The following is a 19,700-nucleotide window of genomic DNA, read 5'->3' as shown; positions in this document are numbered from 1 at the left end:
TTAAAAGGCGCGGTGATTTCAGGAGGGTCTGCCGCTCCGGACATGCCGGGCAGTGCGGCTGCAGGTATAGGAGCCTCTCCTCCCCCTCCCTCGGGGGGGGGGGGCATGGATGAGGAGCAAGGGAAACAGGCTTCTTTGGAGGGTGATGACCCTCAGGTGGTATGTCTGTTCCAGTGGGAGGAGTTGGAACCCTTCATTCCTGCAGTCCTGGCAGAGCTCGGGGTTCGATCTCCACAGTCTGTAGCAGTCTCATGCAGCGGGCAAGCCTCAGGTGGGTTCAACAATTACTCAGCATCCAGGACCTCCCGTCTGCAGAGGCAGAACAGGCAGAAAGGCTGGAAGGCGTGATTGCGTATGGGGCTGATGCTCTCTGTGGATCTCCTCAGGGGGCAAGCCAGAGCTATGGTCTCGGTGGTGTCAGCCAGGCGATTGGGCTGCAGACTCCTCTTCTAAATTGCAGTTGGGCACTTTACCCTTCAAGGGTAAGTTACTTTTTGGCGAAGACCTGGACCAGCTTATCAAATCCTTGGGTGACAACAAGGTTCATATGCTAGCGGAGGACCACCCCAAGCAGTCCAGATCCTTTTTTTCCATCGTGCTCTCGTTTCCAGGGGCAGCACAGGTACAATAAGCCATGTGGAGCTTTTCAACGAAACACCTCCACTAGGTCTCCAGCACAGTCTCACTCCTTTCAGGGCAGATGGCCCTTCCGAGACGGTACCCATCAAGGCACCGCCGCAAAGTCCTCACAATGAGATATGGCCGGCCCATTCCTCCGTTCCAGACTTAGGTGGTCGGCTGTCCCTATTTCTTGAGGAATGAGCCAAAATTACTTCGGATCAGTGGGTCCCCTAAGTAATCGAAAGAGGCTTTGTATTAGAGTTTGCTTGGCATCTCCTGGACCTCTTCTTGATCTCTCCCTGTGGAACTCGGAAGCGCTCAGCGGTGTGCAGACTCTCGACAGGCTTCAAGCGCTGGTGCCATAGTCCTGTTCCCCCTCCAGGAACAGGGATCCGGCCAGTATTCCATCTACTTCGTTGTCCCCAAAAAGGATGGCTCCTTTCGACCGATCCTGGACCTCAAGAGAGTCAACAAGGCCCTCAAGGTTCCCCATTTTCGGATGGAGACCCTGAGGGCGGTCATAGCGACAGTTCGTACAGGGGAGTTCCTTGCCTCTCTCGACCTGACGGAGGCCTACATTCACATCCCGGTCCGCCAGGAACACCAGAGATTTCTTCGTCTCAACATCCTGGGACGACATTTTTAGTTTCGAGCACTCCCATTCGGTCTCGCCACCGCGCCACGCACATTTACCAAGATCATGGGGGTAGTGGCGGCTTTCCTCCAGTGGGAGGGAGTCCTAGTCCACCCATACCTGGACGACTGTGCATGATAGCGGTCAACCGGGTCTTGTCGGTTCTCACCTCCCTCGGGTGGATAGTCAATTTCTCAAAGCGCAACCTCAAGCCCTCTCAGGTCCTCAAATTCTTAGGAGCATGCTTCGACACTCGTGTGGGCAAAGTTCTGTTACCCAAGGCCCGTACACTCAAGCTCATGGGTCAAGTCCAATATCTATCATCTCTCACGGTCCCCACGGCTTGGGATTATCTCAGGTTCTGGGCACTATGGCTTCAACTATAGATTTGGTTCCCTGAGCCTTTGCGCATATGCGTCCTTTGCAGAAAGCTTTGCTATCCTGCTGGAAGCCAATCTCGGAGGAGTTTCAGATACCCTTACCACTTTCCGATGTCACCATGGACAGCATGCAGTGGTGGCTCTCTCTCGCCCACCTGTTGAAGGGGATGCCCTTGCAGATACCTCAGTATATTGTTGTGACAACGGAGGCCAGCCTCTCCGGCTGGGGAGCGGTGTGTTAGAGTCAGTCTACCCAGGGATGATGGACCCCAATCCAGTCTCAGTGGCACATCAATCGTCTGGAGACCTGAGCGGTCCATCTGGCTCTCAAGACTTTTCTGCCCTTGATCCATCGCAAAGCTGTGCGAGTCCTCTCCGACAATTCCACCACAGTAGCTTACATCAATCACCAGGGGGCACCAGGAGTCATCCGGTTGCCCTGGAAGCCAGCAAGCTGCTAGCCTGGGAGGAGCGCCATCTGGAATGGTTAGCGGTCTCCCACATTGCGTGGAAGGAGAACACTCAAGCCGACTCCCTGAGTCATCAGCATCTAGACTCCGGGGAGTGGGAGTGGTCCGGAAAGGCGATGGATTTGATCGTGCACAAGTGGGGGTCCCTCACTTAGACCTGATGACTACTCTGAGCAATGCAAAGGCCCCCAGATTCTTCAGCCGCAGAAGGGAGCACTGCTCAGAAGGAGTGGATGCACTAGTCCTACCCTGGCCTCACAATGTCCTCCTTTACGTGTTCCCACCTAGGCCTCTGGTGGGAAAGGTACTCAGAAGAATAGAACTCCACAGGGGGCCAGTCCTCCTCGTGGCGCCAGAGTGGCCTCTGAGACCGTGGTTCGCAGATCTGGTGAACTTCGCTACGGATGGTCCTTTCCACCTCGGCCATCTGCCAAACCTGCTCCGACAGGGTCCAGTATTTTTTGATCAGGCGGCTAGCTTTTGTCTAGCGGCCTGGCTTTTGAGCGGCGGCGACTAAGGAAGAAGGGTTATAAGGAGGAGGTTATCTCCACTCTGTTGCGGGCCTGTAAGACTTCTACCTCTCTGGCTTATATTCGGGTATGGAGAGTTTTTGAGACTGTGCGCTGAGTCCAGAGTTCCAGCGCGTAAGGCTTCGGTGTCCCAGGTTCTCTCCTTCCTGCAGAATGGTCTCTCCAAAGGTTTGTCTTTCAATTCCTTGTGGGTACGGGTTTCGGGACTCTGTTCCCTCCTTGGGCGGGTCGATGGTTACGCGTTGACGACCCATCCAAATATCATTCTGTTCCTCAGCAGGACTAAGCCCTTGAACCCGCCTGTTCGGGCTACTTGTCCATCGTGGAGCCTTAACTTGGTTCTCCACGTTCTATGCGAGGTGCCCTTCGAACCCCTTCGGCGAGCCACACTTAAGGATCTGACCCTTAAGACTGTCTTTCTGGTCTCTGTTTCCTCAGCCAGGAGAGTGTCCGAGCTCCAAGCCCTGTCTTGTAGGGAGCCTTTCCTTCGCTTTTCTGATTCAGGTGTTTCCCTCCAAACAGTCCCATCCTCCCTGCCAAAGGTTGTGTCCTCCTTTCATGTAAATCAGTCAGTGGAGCTCCCTGCTTTTTCTCCAGAGGACATTGCAAACACGCCTGGCATGGATCTACGGCGCCTTGATGTGAAGAGGGGCCTACTGCAATATTTGCAGGTGACAAATGATTTTCGAGTCTCTGATCATCTGTCTTATGGAGTGGGCCGAGTAAGGGGAATAAGGCTGCTAAAGCTACTATCGCTCGCTGGCTAAAAGAGGCAATTGCGTCTGCATATATTTGTCGGGGCCGGTCGGTTCCGGAGGGCTAAAAAGCTCACTCTTTACGTTCTCAAGCTACCTCTTGGGCAGAGAGTCAGTCTCGACACAAGAAATCTGCAGAGCAGCTACTTGGAAATCCCTACATACCTTTGTGTGTCGTCATCGCCTTGATGTTCAGGCGCCAGTCTTTGGCTCTTTCGGCAGACAGGTACTTCGAGCGGGACTGTCTCAGTCCCACCCTGTTTAGGGAAGCTTTGATACATCCCACTGTCTGGACTGATCCGGGTACATATAGGGAAAGGAAAATTGGTTCTTACCTGCTAATTTTCGTTCCTGTAGTACCACGGATCAGTCCAGACTCCCACCCTGACTACATCTACATTGCTACGTCCGCTCGGAGTTTTTCTTTCACAGGTTCTTTTTGGGATTCTCTACTTCCTATTTCAGCTTTAAGACACTGGAAGTTCATCCGAATTGTAAGGCACCAGAGGTATCTGCTCTATTTATATTGATAGCTGCGTAAGAGCATTTTTCATACGTTTGAATTTCTTGTTTCATTTGGCTGCTTTGATATCGATTTATACGGAAGGGACGCAGGGTGAGCACTGTCCTAATATAGGATACCTTTTCAGTTTTTCTCTGTCTCCCTCTGCTGGACAGGAGGCTCAACCCACTGTCTGGACTGATCCGTGGTACTACAGGAACGAAAATTAGCAGGTAAAAACCAATTTTCCTGTTTGGATGTCTCAACCTATTTTCAACAAATTAAATCCTTCTATTCAGGATATCACCTTCTTGAATTAAAGAACTTTGTACTCCCTTAATTATATTTATCTCCTCTTCAATATGATTAAACTTTTTCTGATTTTCCTGATGTTGTAATACATTGTTTTTGCATACTGTGTCTAGTTGTTGTGATAGTGTAGAAATCTTAAGAGAACATTGTGAGATAGCATTACCCATATTTGTAACAAGGTCCCGTATTGAATCAAGAGTAACTATGGCTGGTTTCTAAATTAATGCGAAGGTTTTCTCTTCAGTCACCACTAGCCTCTCACCTTCATCTCCACTGCTTGCTCTGTAAGATGTTTCCTCTGGGAGAAACACAGCTGATCCTCCCACTACGGTCTCCAGCCCCTTTGGCCCATGAGCATTCTCCACAGTTGCTCCCTTGGTGTCAGGGACTCGAGAAACCCCTCCGGGACTCTGCCCGTCAAGCTGCTGGAGCCCCTCCCGCACCGACGGTGGAGGCCTGACGTCAAGCGGGCTCAGTGACACCTCTTCCGAGGCTGTGGTGAGTTCTCCTCCGCTCACTACAGCAGCCGGATCTCCTGACCCCACATATGTAGCTGTAACCAGGCTTTGCTCGATCGTTCGCTGCCCGGAATGAGAAGGGGGTTCCGAGGGGAAGATTTTAACTTTCCCCTTTCTCTTCACCGGCATTGTAGAGGTAAAAAAAATCGCAGAAACAAACTTCAGAAAGGTGCGGTGCAGAGCTGGCGTTAGGCCGCCATCTTGACTCCTCCCCCTCCAATAGCTTTATTTTCAAGACAGAATTTCTAAAGAAAGTTTTGAATTGAAGTTTAGTTTTGTCGAGGATGATTCCTAAATTACGTATCTGATTGACTATATGTATTGTACAGTTGTCATGTTGAATGAAAGAGGGGATGCTTTCGAAACAAGGATTTCCTAAAACGAGTATTTCTGTTTTATTGAGATTTAGATTTAATTTATTGTACGTTAACTAGCTTTTGATTGTTGTGAGGCATAAGGAGAGGAATTTTGATATATCTTGCCAGGTCTGTTTGGTGGGGAAGAAGAATTGTATATCGTCTGCATAGATTCTGTAAGTTAGGCCAAGTGTGGCTAACAGTTGACAAATCGGGACATTAGTAGCATGAGATTTACATAAGGTTTCGGATCTTGCCAGGTACTAGTGACCTGGATTGGCCACCTTTGGAAACAGGATGCTGGGCTTGATGGATCCTCGGTCTGACCCAGTATGACGACTTCTATGTTCTTATTTTTTTTTCTTGATAATTTTGTGGTAAAATTTCAGTAGCCTGCTTTGGTGCAAAGCCTAAAGGTTATTTTGTACCTACAAACCTGGTAGACCCTTTTTAAAGAATACTATGTGTGTAATTGTTAATGCTGCTAAAAGTATATGCATTGACTCCCATATATACTTTTTAAGCTGTTCTTAGGAGTGTAATTTTCAGATGGACCAATTTACCCTAGAAAATTACTTTGAAAACTCAGACATCTACATTTATGCTGGAAAGAAAAGAATTTTCTAAGCTCTTATAAGTCGTTAATTACATAATTCTCTAATAGTTTTAGTTACAAGCAGTTGCACACATGAAAAGTTGCAGTTCCAGTGATGGTGAAATCAGAAAATCTATACAGATTTAAAATCTTTATTTCTTCAGTTTTTAAATGTATCAGTATATAAAACTATATTTCCAGTCCAACCAGAGCTAAAAGTTTGTTTGTCAAGGTAAAGCAACAGTACTATTTACTTTTTAGGTATTTATGTATTTGCTTATTTTTATATTCTGCTTTTCAAACATTTTAAATTGGATTACATTCAGGTACTGAAGGTATTTCCCTATCTTAAAAATGTTTTATGGTTTTCCTTTTTTTAAGATGTACTTGTTGTTATTACGTGTGTTTTAGTGGATCCTTGGGTGCTGTGGAGATGACCACACCCATGGGGAGGAGCCCTGTGAGGAGCCACAGCACTGGGCTAGACTCTTATACACAAAACACCGGGATCTGAACTCTTTTATTATACAGCTTGAAGAAGCCACCAGGTGACAATGGTGGGTTGTAGTCTCAGGGACCTTGGAAGAGGGAGCCCTTCTCTCCTAGATGACGTCAGGAGGTTCCGCAGCAGGATACCCAGCAAGGAGTTACTGTGGATGAGACAGATGAGATATTAGAGTACTCACTCGGTGTTAGTTGTTATGGATACGATTCCACCAAATAGTTGTAGATGGTACAGGAAATAGAGGCAGGGAGAGCAGGCCTTCAAGGAGCGAGTACCTGTTCCCTGAATGGCACCTGAAAATAGAACAGAGGGCCCCTGAGTAGCGGGTACCCAAAAGGTAGCAAACCCCGAAGGGAAGAGGTAGAGCTTCCTGCAGCAGCAGGAAAGCGGCAGAGTAGCACAGACAGGAACTGATTTGAGTCCTTGCTAACTCGAATCTGTCAGAAGAAAGCAAGTTCAAATATCCCACAGGAGTGGGGCACTTCCGGGGCCGGCCCCAGGTATTTCCCTCGTTTGGCCCTTTAATTGCAGATCTGAAGTCGCCGCGCGCGTCCAGGCCATGTCAGGGGGCGTGGCCTCGATGGCTGCGCTTCCATCACAGGAGAAGGCCTCGTGGTGTCTCCTGCACCGCAGATCCGTTGTGGAAGTGGCTAAGTACGGTCAGCCACGGTCTGAGTGGCCGACCGGCGTAACAATACTCTTTATATGCACAGGTGTTTCCATAATATATGGACATCCCCTGTTTTTAAAAAGTTTATTTCTCAGATTCCTTTGTTGAGGCAGTAATTGGACTTCACGTGCTTCACTGTGTTGTATGCCTGGGGTTTTGATAAATAACACAGCAGTACCTTGGTGTATGTGGATTCAGAGTAGTGGGAGCCAATAAATTGGAGACACTTTTAGAGATTTTAAACATTAATATTGCTTGAGAACTTACATCAAAATAGAAAACCCTAGGTCACTGCTATAAATCATCTTACGTGAACAGGGATTGAAAGCTGTTTAGTGGCCTGCATTCAGTTCTCTCCAGTCTCACAATTTGTCACTATTTGATATTCGTGTTGATAGTCTGAACAGAGTTTAAATGAAAATGGAGACTGAATTACTACCTTAACCTTTTAGAGCATGGTTGTTGCACATTGGCAGGGCAATGTATCTGCACAGTCCTTGCTGTATTTTTTCTCAGAATAAGAAGTCTTCTGTTTCTAGTCTCCTTAATCCGATAAGAAGTTCATTACAAAAAAAAAATCAGTGAATCAAAAAGGGCTCTTAATTAATCAACAGCCAGCTAAATTATCAAAAATTCTTTACAAGGAACTGATTCTTTAAAGTTAACATCTGCAAAATGTGATCTGGCTGTTTTTACTTTTTATGGTTCCTGGTTAACCCTGCGTTTTCTGTTTCATTTACAAGGCTTCCCTAGTGATTCCTGATCCTGGGCTTAATTTACTGAACTAAATTGAGTGAATTCATTTTAAAGACCTTTTTTAAATCTGTGAATATGCATTCATTTTTTAAGTTCTTCATTTTCTTTTGTGCATTAACAGGTACTGAAGTAATTGTAGGAGTAAACAAGTATCAGCTGGAGAAAGAAGAAACTGTGGAGGTTCTGACTATTGATAACTCCTCTGTGCGCAACAGACAGATTGAGAAGCTTAAAAAGGTATGTATGACCATGTTTTTAAAAGCACAAATTTGGAAAACTTTCACCAGATTTGGGAACACTGCATTTCATCATTACCACCAAAAGTCAGAATTATGTTTACAGAGAAAGTAAAAGAAAGATGGCCTGAATTACTGTCTGATCTCTAATAAGCTCTTTCTGTATTCTGTTGCTGTGGGTCATGGGATGCATATTGATGGCCCTCTAGGGTGAACTAGAGTGAATACAGTAACCTTGTTTCACTGTAGCCAAATTGCTTTGTCATAGATATATATAGTCAAAATTAACTAAACCTCATTAGCTTGCATATTAATTGTTAATAGGGAGCAATTATTTACTCTTTCAAATAGGACTAGGGGACACTCCATGAAACTAACTGCTATCAGATTTAAAACAAATTTTAAAACCATATTTTTTCAGTCAGTGCACTATTAAGCTGTGGAATTTGTTGCCGGAGGATATGATCAAGATTATTTGTATATCTAAGTTCAAAAACAAGGTTAGATGAGTTTCTGGAGGAGATATTCATAAGTTATTAGCCATGTGAAGGTGATGATTGCCACCTATTATTTCTGAGAGTGAGCAATGGGGGAGAATCTGTTAGGTACTTCCAAATGACTTGGGTTGGCCACTGTTGAAGACAGGTTGCGAGACCCGATGAAACATTGTTCTGACCCAGTACAGCAATTCTTATGTTCCTATAGATCAACCTGGGGTTAGGGGATGAGAGATGGAGCCTTTGAATGTTCTATGTGTGTATTGGTTCAATCAGTTCAGCAAGGTTATGAATTTAAACTATACATTCACAGTTTGTAGTTTGAGATATGTGGCTATTGTATATGTTAAGATGGTTGATATCTAAAAAAGCAGTATGTAGAAATAAGAATCAATAAATGAGGATAATTCTTGCAAGCTTGTCACAGATATATTGAGTTAATCCAATAAAAAGGTAAAACCTACAACTTGTTAACTCTTATTTCTACATATTCAAGCAGATGAACACGGCTGCTATAATACTTTGCTCTAGAAAATCAATAAAAACAATTAACCTGAGAGCATAAATTTAAACATAAGCATATATCTAAGACCATTCTACATTCTAAAAATAACAAGAACAAAAGCAACAATTTAAAAAAGAAAAAACACCTTCATACAATAAATGAAAACTATTAGACAAAAATATATTACTCACACAAATTATAAATTTCCTTTCCATCCAGACTTACCTTATAATAAATAACAAAGGAATCCAGCACCCCAACCAAAGAATGGATATTACCCCCAATCTAGAGAATCTCACAAGAAAATAAAGAATCATAGATATCCCCATGGAGAGAGCCCAGTTAAATCCCCAAACCAGTCTATCCTGCTTGTCACAGTCTGGCAAGCTGTGGTCAGGGATCAGCCCCACAGAAGTGACACAGGACTCCAAGGCAGGACTGGAGATGGTCTTCTGCCTAATTAGCCTCCTCCCCCACAGGTTGGGTTCTGGGGGCTGGTAGAAGAACATCATGGCTGGGAGCTGGATTAATGCACAGGCTGGGAGCTGGATTCAGGTACTGGCTAGGAGCTAGACCCATGAACCGACTGGGAGTTGGATCCAGGCACTGACGGTAAGGCTGGTACTGAGGACAAGCAGGGACTGGATACAGGCAGGGCTTGAACCAAGGGCAAGGTCTGGGAAACAGACAAGGGACTGAAGAGAGACAAACAAGGGCTTGAACAGAGGGCAAGGATTGGATTGAGGACACAGACTGGACAAGACAAGACAGGACTAGGCCACGCAATAGTAAACAATATAGCCCAACAGACCACGAGACTGGGCAAGGTAACCCTAGTAAGCTCAAAGGCCAAAAAGCAGGACAGGTAGGCCCAGAAGGCCACTGACCAAAGTAGGAGAGTCTACAAGGCCGAAAAGCAAGGCAAGGAAGCTTGGAAGGTTACAGAGCAAGGCAGGGAGCCAAGATAGGCTACAGGGCAAGGCAAAGCAGAAGGCCTGGGTAGGCTGCAAGGCAGAAGGCCTGGGTAGGCTGCAAGGCAGAAGGCCTGGGTAGGCTGCAAGGCAGAAAGCCTGGGTAGGCTGCAAGGCAAGATAAGAGTAGCAAGACAAGGCTGACCAGGTCAAGGAGCTGAGGTAACTCCATGAAGGAGCAAGGAGGAACTGAACAGGCTGAGTTAAGTAGAGCTGGAACTGCTGCGTCAGGTGATGAGCGAGGAGGTGGCTAGGACAACTGTGAGTGAGGCTTGCTGAATTCCTCTGCTGGTGGAGAGGCTGCATAACAGAGAGATCTGTGGCATGGGGAGGCTGCATAGCAGGCAAAATTTGAATATACCTGTTTAGGTTTTTAAGTTATCCATTCTTGTGTGGCGGGATAATTTGCTACTTATCCAGATGTCTTCAAAAGATATCCAGGTAAGTAGTGCTTTGAATTTAAAATAAAATAATTATTAAAGAGCCTATTGCCTGATTTTCAGCTTTTGCCACAAGCTTTCCATAATGCTTTGTCGTGGTATGCATACCCCCAGTTCCCTTTTAAATTTAATTTTAAAAAAAGTACCCTAGTGTGCAGTTAGTACCCTCTAGCCCCTTCCCGGGATCTACCACATTTGTGAAGTTCTGCTGCTGCTGGTCCCTCTCTCCTCAGTCTAGAGCAGCGGTTCTCAACCGGTGTGTCACGACACACCAGTGATTCGTGGCTTCCGGTGTCCCACTGCCCCGCTTGTGCTTCCCTTCTCCCAGGGGTGGAGCTGAAGAGTGGAGAGATCTGAGCGCCGCCGGCAGGCCAAAGAATGGAAAGACGCTGCGTGCCACTGCTGGAGGCCAGGCCGGCGGAGCCGAAGAATGGAAAGACGCTGTGAGCCACTACCGGAGGCCTGACCAGCGGGGCCGAAAAATGGAGAGACGCTGTGTGCCACTGCCAGAGGCCATGCCGGCGGCGGCTGAAGAGTGGAGAGACCTGTGCACCACCACCGAAGGCCAGGCCAGCGGGGAGAAAAATGGAGAGACGCTGTGCGCAACCACCGGAGGCCAGACTGCCGGCGGCTGAAGAGTGGAGAGACCTGTGCACCGCCAGAGGTCAGGCCGGCGGCGGCTGGAGAGATGTTGCATGCCGCCGGAGGTCAGACCAGCGGTGGCTGATAAGCAGAGGCCAGGCTTATTGGGCCAAACAATGAGAAGAGGCCCCATGTGAGCTTGTGTGTGTGTGTTGTAGAATGGGTGCCTGGGTGCGTGAATGGCAGCTGTGTGTGTGTGTGTGTAGGAATGGGTGCATGAGTGGCAGTGTGTGTGTGTGTGTGGTTGTAAGTGACAGAGCATGTGTGTGATTGAAAGAGAGAGACTGGTCAGAGGTGATGTGTTTCTGTGAGAGAGAGACAGAGACTGGGAGGGGAGGGGACTGGTGTGTGTGTGTGGGTGGGTGGGTGAGACAGAGACTGGTCAGGGAGGTGACTGGTGTGTATGTGTGTGTGTGTGAGGAAGAGATACTAGTTAGGGAGATTACTAGTCTTTGTGAGACAGAGACTGGTTGTGACTGGTTGTGAGCCCTAAGAAAGAGGACTGTGAGGATAGAGCTTCAGCAGCCACTGCTGCTTCTGGTGAGTGCTATTGGCCTGCAAGGGAAAGGAGTAGGAGAGTTGCTGGAGAGGGTAAGTAAAGGCGGCTTTTTAAGTTTATTTTTCTTAATTGACTGCCATTTAAACTATTGGGTATTATGTGATGTGTCTGCTTTTTTGAAATATGTTATTGATATTTGGACAATTTTTAATAATTTTTATGAGTTTTTAATTGTTGGATGTTATTCTGTTCATCAGCTGTTTTGTAACATTTATTAATATAGTTTTACAATTATTTCTGAGTGGGGATCTATATATAGCAGCTTGGATTGCTCTGTTTTCCTAATAGGAGGTATATTAGTGTTTCCCTGTACGTTCCAGGACCTGGTTAAATATTTGTAGTGGTAAATTACTGTCTTTTCATAAGGAGGGGTATTGTGCCTGCCAGTAAAGAGAGTTTGTTTTGCTTTTACTGAGATGTCATCAGAACCAGAATATCTCTTTTTGTATGGTGAGTTGCACCCATTCTTGGGGGTCGAGGGGGTTCCTGAGGATGCAGAATGTATATTTACATTTAGCTCCGTGATGGTTACATGCTCAGTGTGTCACGCATGTGAGAACCATCTGTCAGGTCTGTCCCGGCCGAAAAAAGGTTGAGAACCACTGGTCTAGAGATATGGTGCACCACATCTCCCTTCTGCCAGGATCCTCCCCCATCCCCTCAAACCATAGAAATCCATGTCGGGAGTGGGATTTGCATTTACTCACTCCTCGCATGCTCCAGCATAGCTTCTGTCAAAGCTGGGCTGGAAGTTTAGGCTTCCAGCACTAGAAGTAACTACCTATATTGGTTCTTCATGCTTTACCTTAGTTCCACCGGTCCCATTACGGCAAAGCTTGTTTATAAAATTTTATTTCAGCTGCATTTCTAAGAAATGATTCAAATGACTTTAGTGTGCTGTACTCAGCGTTTGTTTAACCTTGTGTAAAAAGCTAAAACGTTGATTGTTACCACAATGCAAAATCTCACAAATATGAGTGTATGGTAGCTCAGCAACCTCTTTGATTTTGTAATGTAAAGTAGTACAGGGCAAGCAAGGATTCTGTGATGCAGATTATAAAAATGTAATATGCCTGCTGATTTCAAGTCACAATGTATTGTACATTATTTCAAAACTTGGCCTATTGTCTTCCCAGCACATCTAAAGTTATATACAACTAATCCTGAACTCTGTTCTTCATGATTTGTTTTTAAATGTCTCTCCACGTAGGTGAAATCTTGCAGAGATAATGCAGCAGTACAGCAGTGTCTTACTGCCATTACAGACTGTGCCTCTACAGGAAGAGGTAACATCTTGGCCCTTGCAGTGGAAGCAGCACGTGCAAGGTATGTAAAGAATCAATATTGGGCTGTTTAATTATGTGTTCAGTGATTATTTTTTCTCCTCTGTTCAAGCAGTAATTGTACTTATGTTAAATGTAGCTGTGATTTAAATTTCCTCTGAATTCCATTGATTTGTTTTAAACCAGCATAAAAATTAACCATATATTGATGATGAACCACTTGCCTGCGTTGCTTTTTATACACAGCATACATGTCAGAACCTTATTACAAAAAAAAAAAGAGCATGACTGGGGAGGGAAATCCAAGTAATTTGCAGAGACTATGGAGGCCATTTTTGGGTGGGAGAATATAGCACGCAAGGGTGAGTACATGCTGTAGTATGTATGGCGACAAAATATAAATTAGGGTCATCTACAGAAAACAGCACAAAAGTCAGATGAAAATCCAATTTGTGGCTGTTTACAGAGTTAGAAAAAGTGAGGCAAACTTAGATGAGAACAAAGTAGAAAAGTGCACTTTGCTCAGAGAAACTGAATCCCTCCTAAATTGGAGTTGCACATTACATTCTCCTTGATAACTTTCCTCGCTGCAAGCCATCACCTTAGAATGCAGGTTGGAGAGAGCTGTGAGACCAGCTCCAGCAGTGACATCATTCAGCCATGCCCTTCCACTGCACTTAGTGGCGGCCCACCGAAGGGCCTGCCTCTTTGTGAGCCCTTATGTGGGCACTTGTGGGGGCAGAACTTTTGTCATTTTAAATTTGAGTTTTAATATGTATTGGTAAAATTTTCCTTTTGTGGGCTACTTTGTGGTTTTTGTTGGTTGGGCATGTTGTAATAATAGAGAGAAAAGATATAAAGGAAGACAATTCTCCGATTTTGGTAGTTATGGGTAATGGGGGTTTGAGAAGGAAGGATTTTGATATAAATAGACTCAGAGCATGATGTTTCGTCGTTCCTGAATTTATCAGAGCTATGATCCCTCATTCTGAACAAACATATAGTAAACTTTTGTCATTTGTGTATATTAGTGCTCAATCAGTTTGGGAGAAAAAGGTCTTGAATTAGCTGATGTTATACAAGGTAATAATTTGGATCTGATGTTTGTAAGTGAATTATGGCATACAGATAATGATCTGGTATTGTTAAACTTAATGACTCCACTTTGGTTATTATTTTATTGGGGAAATACAAGAGGGTAAACAGAGTGATGGGCTTTTAGTGTTTTATAAAACTCAGTTAGCATTGCAAAATCTGCCCCTGGTTTTAGGTGATAAAATTGAAGGGCACTCTTTCAAATTGTTAAACCTTCATTTTAGTTTATTATAGGTACCCCTGGCATTAAAAGCTTCAGAAGGGGCACAGTTTTTTGATAGCTTGATAAGTTTGTCCTTTTGTTATTCTTATTGGGGATTTTAATTTACAAATATATAATTGCTCTTTAGCAATTGTTCAGTTTTTAGAGATCATGGAAAACGCCAGTATAAGACAAATTGTGAAGGTTCCAACCCATCGGTAGGTCACATACTAGATTTAAATCTATGTTCTCAAGTAATGTGGTCTTAAGGTTCTTTTATGGTAAATGCTGTCTCTCCTGTCTTTATGGTCAGATAATTTTTTTAATCATTGGAACCACAAAGATTCCCTCTATTTCTTCTATTGACAATAAAATAAACAAAGTTAGAGCAAGAATTGATCCAGATTCATGTAAAACGTTAAGGGAACAATGTGATTTTTTTATATGACTTCTCTTCGGTTAAAGTTGAACTAGTTACACATTGGTTTGCACAGCTATAGATCTTATATGATCAGCTGACTCCGAACATGAAGACTGGTCCATATAAAAAAAAAGGTTTCCATGGTATACCTTAGAATTAGGTAATAAGCATAAAGAAATTATTAAGTTGGAGAGAAGATGATGTAAAAGTAAGTTTATGGCAAATAAGGATGAATACCTATTTAAATTAAAATGGTATAAAACCAAAATAAAGAGGGTAAAGAAAGAGTTTTATAGGACGCAAATTGTTTCTTCACTCAAATCAACCTAGAGATTTGTTTGCAGTGATAAACTCATTAAGGAAAAGGCCCATGAGTAAGGAGACAGAATATGTGGACTATGAGGCTCTTGCTGATTTTTTTATTAGGAGAAACCATTAATTTGAAAGCCTGTATTATTAAATCCTAAAAGTAGACATTCACTAATTCAAACTCATGTAATAGTAGATTTTAAGTACATTTTAAGTTAATGACTGAGGAGGATGTTTCAAAAATGGTTGCATGTTTAAAGTCCTTAAGTTCTCTTTGTAATTCTAATCCTTTTTGGATTTTAACTGGTCTTTCAGCACAGATTAATTTTATAGTTATGCATATTGTTAATAAATTGTTGGAGGGGGGAATTATCCCAAAAGAACTTAAACAACCAGTTGTGCGACCTATTTAAAAAAAATAATGCTGTTGATGAGAGGAGAGGGAGCAAACCTGCTTTCTGCAGAAGACTTTCTGGGGTAACAGATCTTGGCTGCCCCGACGGCTCTAATCACTTTCTCAGCTGTGATTCCTGCTACGCTTGAGAAGCATTGTTACGGAGGCGCTTAAGGGGCGTGCGGGTAAGCTGGGCTCTGCCGGGCTTCCCCGGGATTCTTCGGAGTAAATTTGGAATTGATTGATTAAATTGCCTGTTGCCTTAGTCTCCCTTCTCCTCTCAAACCTTAAAATTGAGATCCAACTTAAAGTACGACGTGGCAGAGTTGAGCATCCATTTCTCCTTGTGATCTAATTACTTATAAATGCCCCATTCTGCCCGCAAAAGAAGGGCAGAATGGGGCGCCCGTCTATGTGCTTTCATTGGCCGGAGCGCCCAAATCGACGGGCGCTCCGGCCAACGAAAGAACGCTTCGCTCGTGCCGGAGAGGGCACTTCACGCCGAGCCAGGAGAACCGGGACCTGCGGGGGGGGGAGGAACGCTGCAAGCCGGATGGTGCCCTAGCTGTTGTACTGCTGTTGCCGAGCCAAGAGAACCGGGACCTGCGGGGGGGGGGGGGGGGGGGGGGGGCCGCTGCGAGCCGCTTTCGCCGCCGGCTGCCCCCTCCGGAGGGCGGCAGAGAAGGGAAGGGGCTGAAAAACAACAAAAGGTAAGAAAATGTCGAGTCGCTTCGGGAGGAGGGGATTTTAGGTTTTTAGAGGTTTCCTTTTGGGGGAAAGTTTGTCGTCTACCATTACCCCTGCCTCTAACGCAGGGGTAAGGGTAGGCGGTAAGTTAGCAGGTTAAACGCGGGGCAAAATGGCAGGGTAAAATAGCGATAGTCGGGGCGCGCGTTACTGTATGGGAGGGAATAGCTAATTCGATGGTTTACATCTCATATACATGCTGCGTGCGGAAGGGGTTACCCGGGGATTTAAAGAGGCGGTAAGGATGGGTTAAAGGGGATTGTGTATCGCAGGAAGGGCTAACGCAGCCGGAAAGTGAGTAGAAAGCGGGTTAGGAGCGGGGTAACCACGGCCCCACTTTACTGTATCGAGCTGTTAGTGCATAAATCCATTGTTTTAATTTTGAACACTTTCAAGCGGCTGCTCCAAAAATTCTGATATACAGTACAATGGTTTTCAACCAGGTCTATCTCCTTTTCCTGCATTGGATTTGCCTGAATTTCCTGCCATGACTTTGCTTCCATCCCCACTATACCATCTAAGTGTTTCTGCACTGTCTGTGAGAATGTCTTTTTTTATAGCGTCGAAGGGGGTCTCGGTCTGTCATGACCCTTCCTCCTGGAGCGATTCAACATTTACCTCCTGCCCCTCTGCCACCTCCACTCAGACCTCGGCCTCAAACATTACATATACGCAGGCGACATACAAATCGTCATCCCAGTCACAGACTCACTGCCTAAAGCCATCAAAACATGGGAAGCCTCACTTGCAGCCATCAGCAACTTCCTCTCAAGTCTCAACCTTGCACTTAACACCGCAAAAACAGAAACCTTAATAATAACTCCTCCACACAACCATCTAATCTCTAATCAACACAACACTCCTCTAAATTCAACTCTTACATCTCAACCTCCCCTCAATTCAGTTCTTACATCTCAACACGCAAGGAACCTAGGAATCATCATAGACGATCAACTAAACCACAAAAAATTCATTAACACCCTCAAGGGATGCTACTTCAAGCTGCAAACCCAACACTCGTAGGAACGAACACATAACCCCAATCCTCGAAGAACTACACTGGTTACCTATCCAACAGCGCATACATTACAAAACCCTGACAATAATACACAAATCCCTACACAACACAGATATAAACTGGCCCCATAGCACCTTCTCATTCCACAACACAAACAGATCCACCTGTTCACGCTACCAAGCAACCTAAAACATTCCCTCACCCAGACTCATCCACTACAGTGCCACCAGGGAACGCGCCCTATCCATTGCCGGCCCCACGCTCTGGAATTCTATGCCCTCTGACATACACCAAGAACACTGCCTGAACAAATTTAAACAAAAACTAAAAACTTGGCTGTTCACACAAGCATACTCATGATCTCAAGGACACCACAATGCATCCTATTACACTACCCTGCAACCTATAACACCCCACTCCCTGCCCTCTCAATAACCAACGCCCCCTTCACATACCTTAACACCTCACCCCACAGTAGCTTTCTTCACGGAGAATACTAAACTCCACCTTACCCTAGTTTATCCTACTGAAAACGGTCCAGTCCACACTCCCAATGATATTATGACATTATTTATACCAGTCATTTAAGATATATATGTACATTATTATTATACAAGCCGTTAAGCCCGTTAAAACGGGCTACATTACATTTTTTTCAGTCCATTTTCAAACACAGCCCCTCTCACCTCTCCCCTCCTCTCCCCTCTCCTCCCCGCCCCCTCTCACCTCCTCTCCCCTCACCTCCCCCCTCTCTCACCTCCCTCTCCCACTCTCACCCTCCCCTCCCTCACCTCCCTCTCCCACTCTCACCCTCTCCCACTCTCACCCTCCCTAACTCTCACCACCGAGTTCGCCGCTCCTCGCTGCCGCCGCCGCCCCCTCCCTCCCTCCCCACCGAGTTCGCCGCTCCTCGCTGCCGCCACCGCCTCCCTCCCCACCGAGTTCGCTGCCGCTCCTCACCGCCAATAGTGCTCCTCACCGCCACCATGTTTTTTTAACAGCTGACGCTCCACTTGACCGACGTGCTCGCCCGCACATACGCGGTAGAGCTGCTCTCTACTGCGCATTTGCAGCACGTCAGTCAAGCTTCATTTATTAGGTTGATTATTTAGCAACCCTCATTGGTCAAATTGTAAACCTGTTACTGCTGCACGAAGCAAATATATTCTGATTAGCTGTTTTTTTTAAACCGTTAAACTGTTGTTATAGTTACTCTGTAAAAGCTGTTATATGGGTTATACTATAAAGCTATGTTGCTGACTCCATGTTGACTGTAAACCGATATGATGTCCAACAATGAATATCGGTATAGAAAAATCTTAAATAAATAATACTAGGATATCTTGGGAAGTGTCCCAGCAAAGGGACATTAGATCAAATATGTCCTTGACAATGGGGTATAGTTTCTGCATAGCTTGCCATATTTGGGCTCAGCTGTCATTAAAATAGGACCCATCTATTAGATTTTGAGGACCCAATGGTAGTGCAACAGTCTTACCTGACTCAGCTCGGGAAGGAAGGTAGACCTGGAGTTCCCGGCGAGAGTCCAACGCTCCCACAGGAGGAGAAACAGGCAACAGGAACCCTTCAGCAGTCTAGTCAGAAGGCAGGCAGCAGACAAGGGTGATCCAAAGACAGTCCAGGTATAAGGCAGGCGGCAGACAAGGGTAATCCAAAGACAGTCCAGGTATAAGGCAGGCAGCAGACAAGGGTAATTCAAAGACGGTCCAGATACTAGGCAGGCAGCAGACAAGCGTAATCCAAACGTGGTCCAGGTACAAGGTAGGCGGCAGACAAGGGTAATCCAAATACATCTGGGTACTAGGTAGGCAGCAGACAAGGGTAATCCAAATACATTCCCAAACAGCAGCAAGGCACAAGCTCCGAAGACAGCACCAGCACAAGCGAGCCTGTAGCTGAGGCAAGTAACTTGTGCTGGGATGTCAGATTAAATACTGTAGTTTTCCCACACTAGGCACGGGGAGCTGCCGGGAGGGATGCTTATGAAAGGGGAGGAGCAACACTGCATTGTGGCGCAGGACCGCGCCATTAACGGCCCCAATCGCGGCAGATGGCCGGCAGCAGCACGGGTGCACAGGTTCGTTTCCTAACACCATCATAATTAGACTGAATCTGGGTAACAAATGAAAGGCCAGCTTCCCTGAAGAGGTGCGCCTCATTGACCCCTGGCAAGGAAGCCAGGACTGCCTGTGTAACTGGATATAACTTTTTCAAAAACATCTATCCAGGGGCCCGCTCCTAGCAAATATGCAGGTAATTTAGCCACTAAATTTTGCATGTCAGTAAAAGACCAGGGAACATACGTAGGTACTGTCTATGCTTATGTCCTTCAGGACATTTAAATATTAAGGGGAACAAAGGAGTAGCAGGATTTTCTCCTTTTTCTTCATATTTTCCCAGACCTTAAGTCCCTCTTGCATATCCTCCTTATTCCAATGGGGATCTGCCAAAAAAGATTTGCTTACGTACCAAGCTGATTACTTATGAAAGTGCAGTTAGTGTAGCTGGGTTCAAAAAAGTTTTGGATAAGTTCTTGGAGGAAAAGTCCATTAACGGCTATTAATCAAGTTTACTTAGGGAATAGCCATTGCTATTAATTGCATCAGTAGCATGGGATCTTCTTAGTGTTTGGGTAATTGCCAGGTTCTTGTGACCTGGTTTGGCCACTGTTGGAAACAGGATGCTGGGCTTGAAGGACCCTTGGTCTGACCCAGCATGGCAATTTCTTAGGTTCTTATGAGAGAAGGAACCTTCCC

At 45.4% G+C, this 19,700-nt stretch overlaps 1 protein-coding gene across 1 annotated transcript in view; it reads left to right on the top strand.

Annotated features, from left to right (window-relative positions):
• Positions 1–19,700, top strand: part of MMUT (methylmalonyl-CoA mutase) — a 104,309-nt gene that overhangs the window by 49,851 nt on the left and 34,758 nt on the right. The window contains exons 8-9 of the mRNA XM_029596091.1: positions 7,726–7,841; positions 12,665–12,780. Coding sequence (XP_029451951.1) covers positions 7,726–7,841; positions 12,665–12,780 — 232 coding nt within the window. The remainder of the gene's footprint in view (positions 1–7,725; positions 7,842–12,664; positions 12,781–19,700) is intronic.

This window comes from Rhinatrema bivittatum, chromosome 3 (assembly GCF_901001135.1).
Source record: "Rhinatrema bivittatum chromosome 3, aRhiBiv1.1, whole genome shotgun sequence".
Taxonomy (NCBI): Eukaryota; Metazoa; Chordata; class Amphibia; order Gymnophiona; family Rhinatrematidae; genus Rhinatrema; species Rhinatrema bivittatum.
The sequence above is the reverse complement of the archived record's forward strand: the minus strand, read 5'-3'. Positions and strand labels throughout refer to the sequence as shown.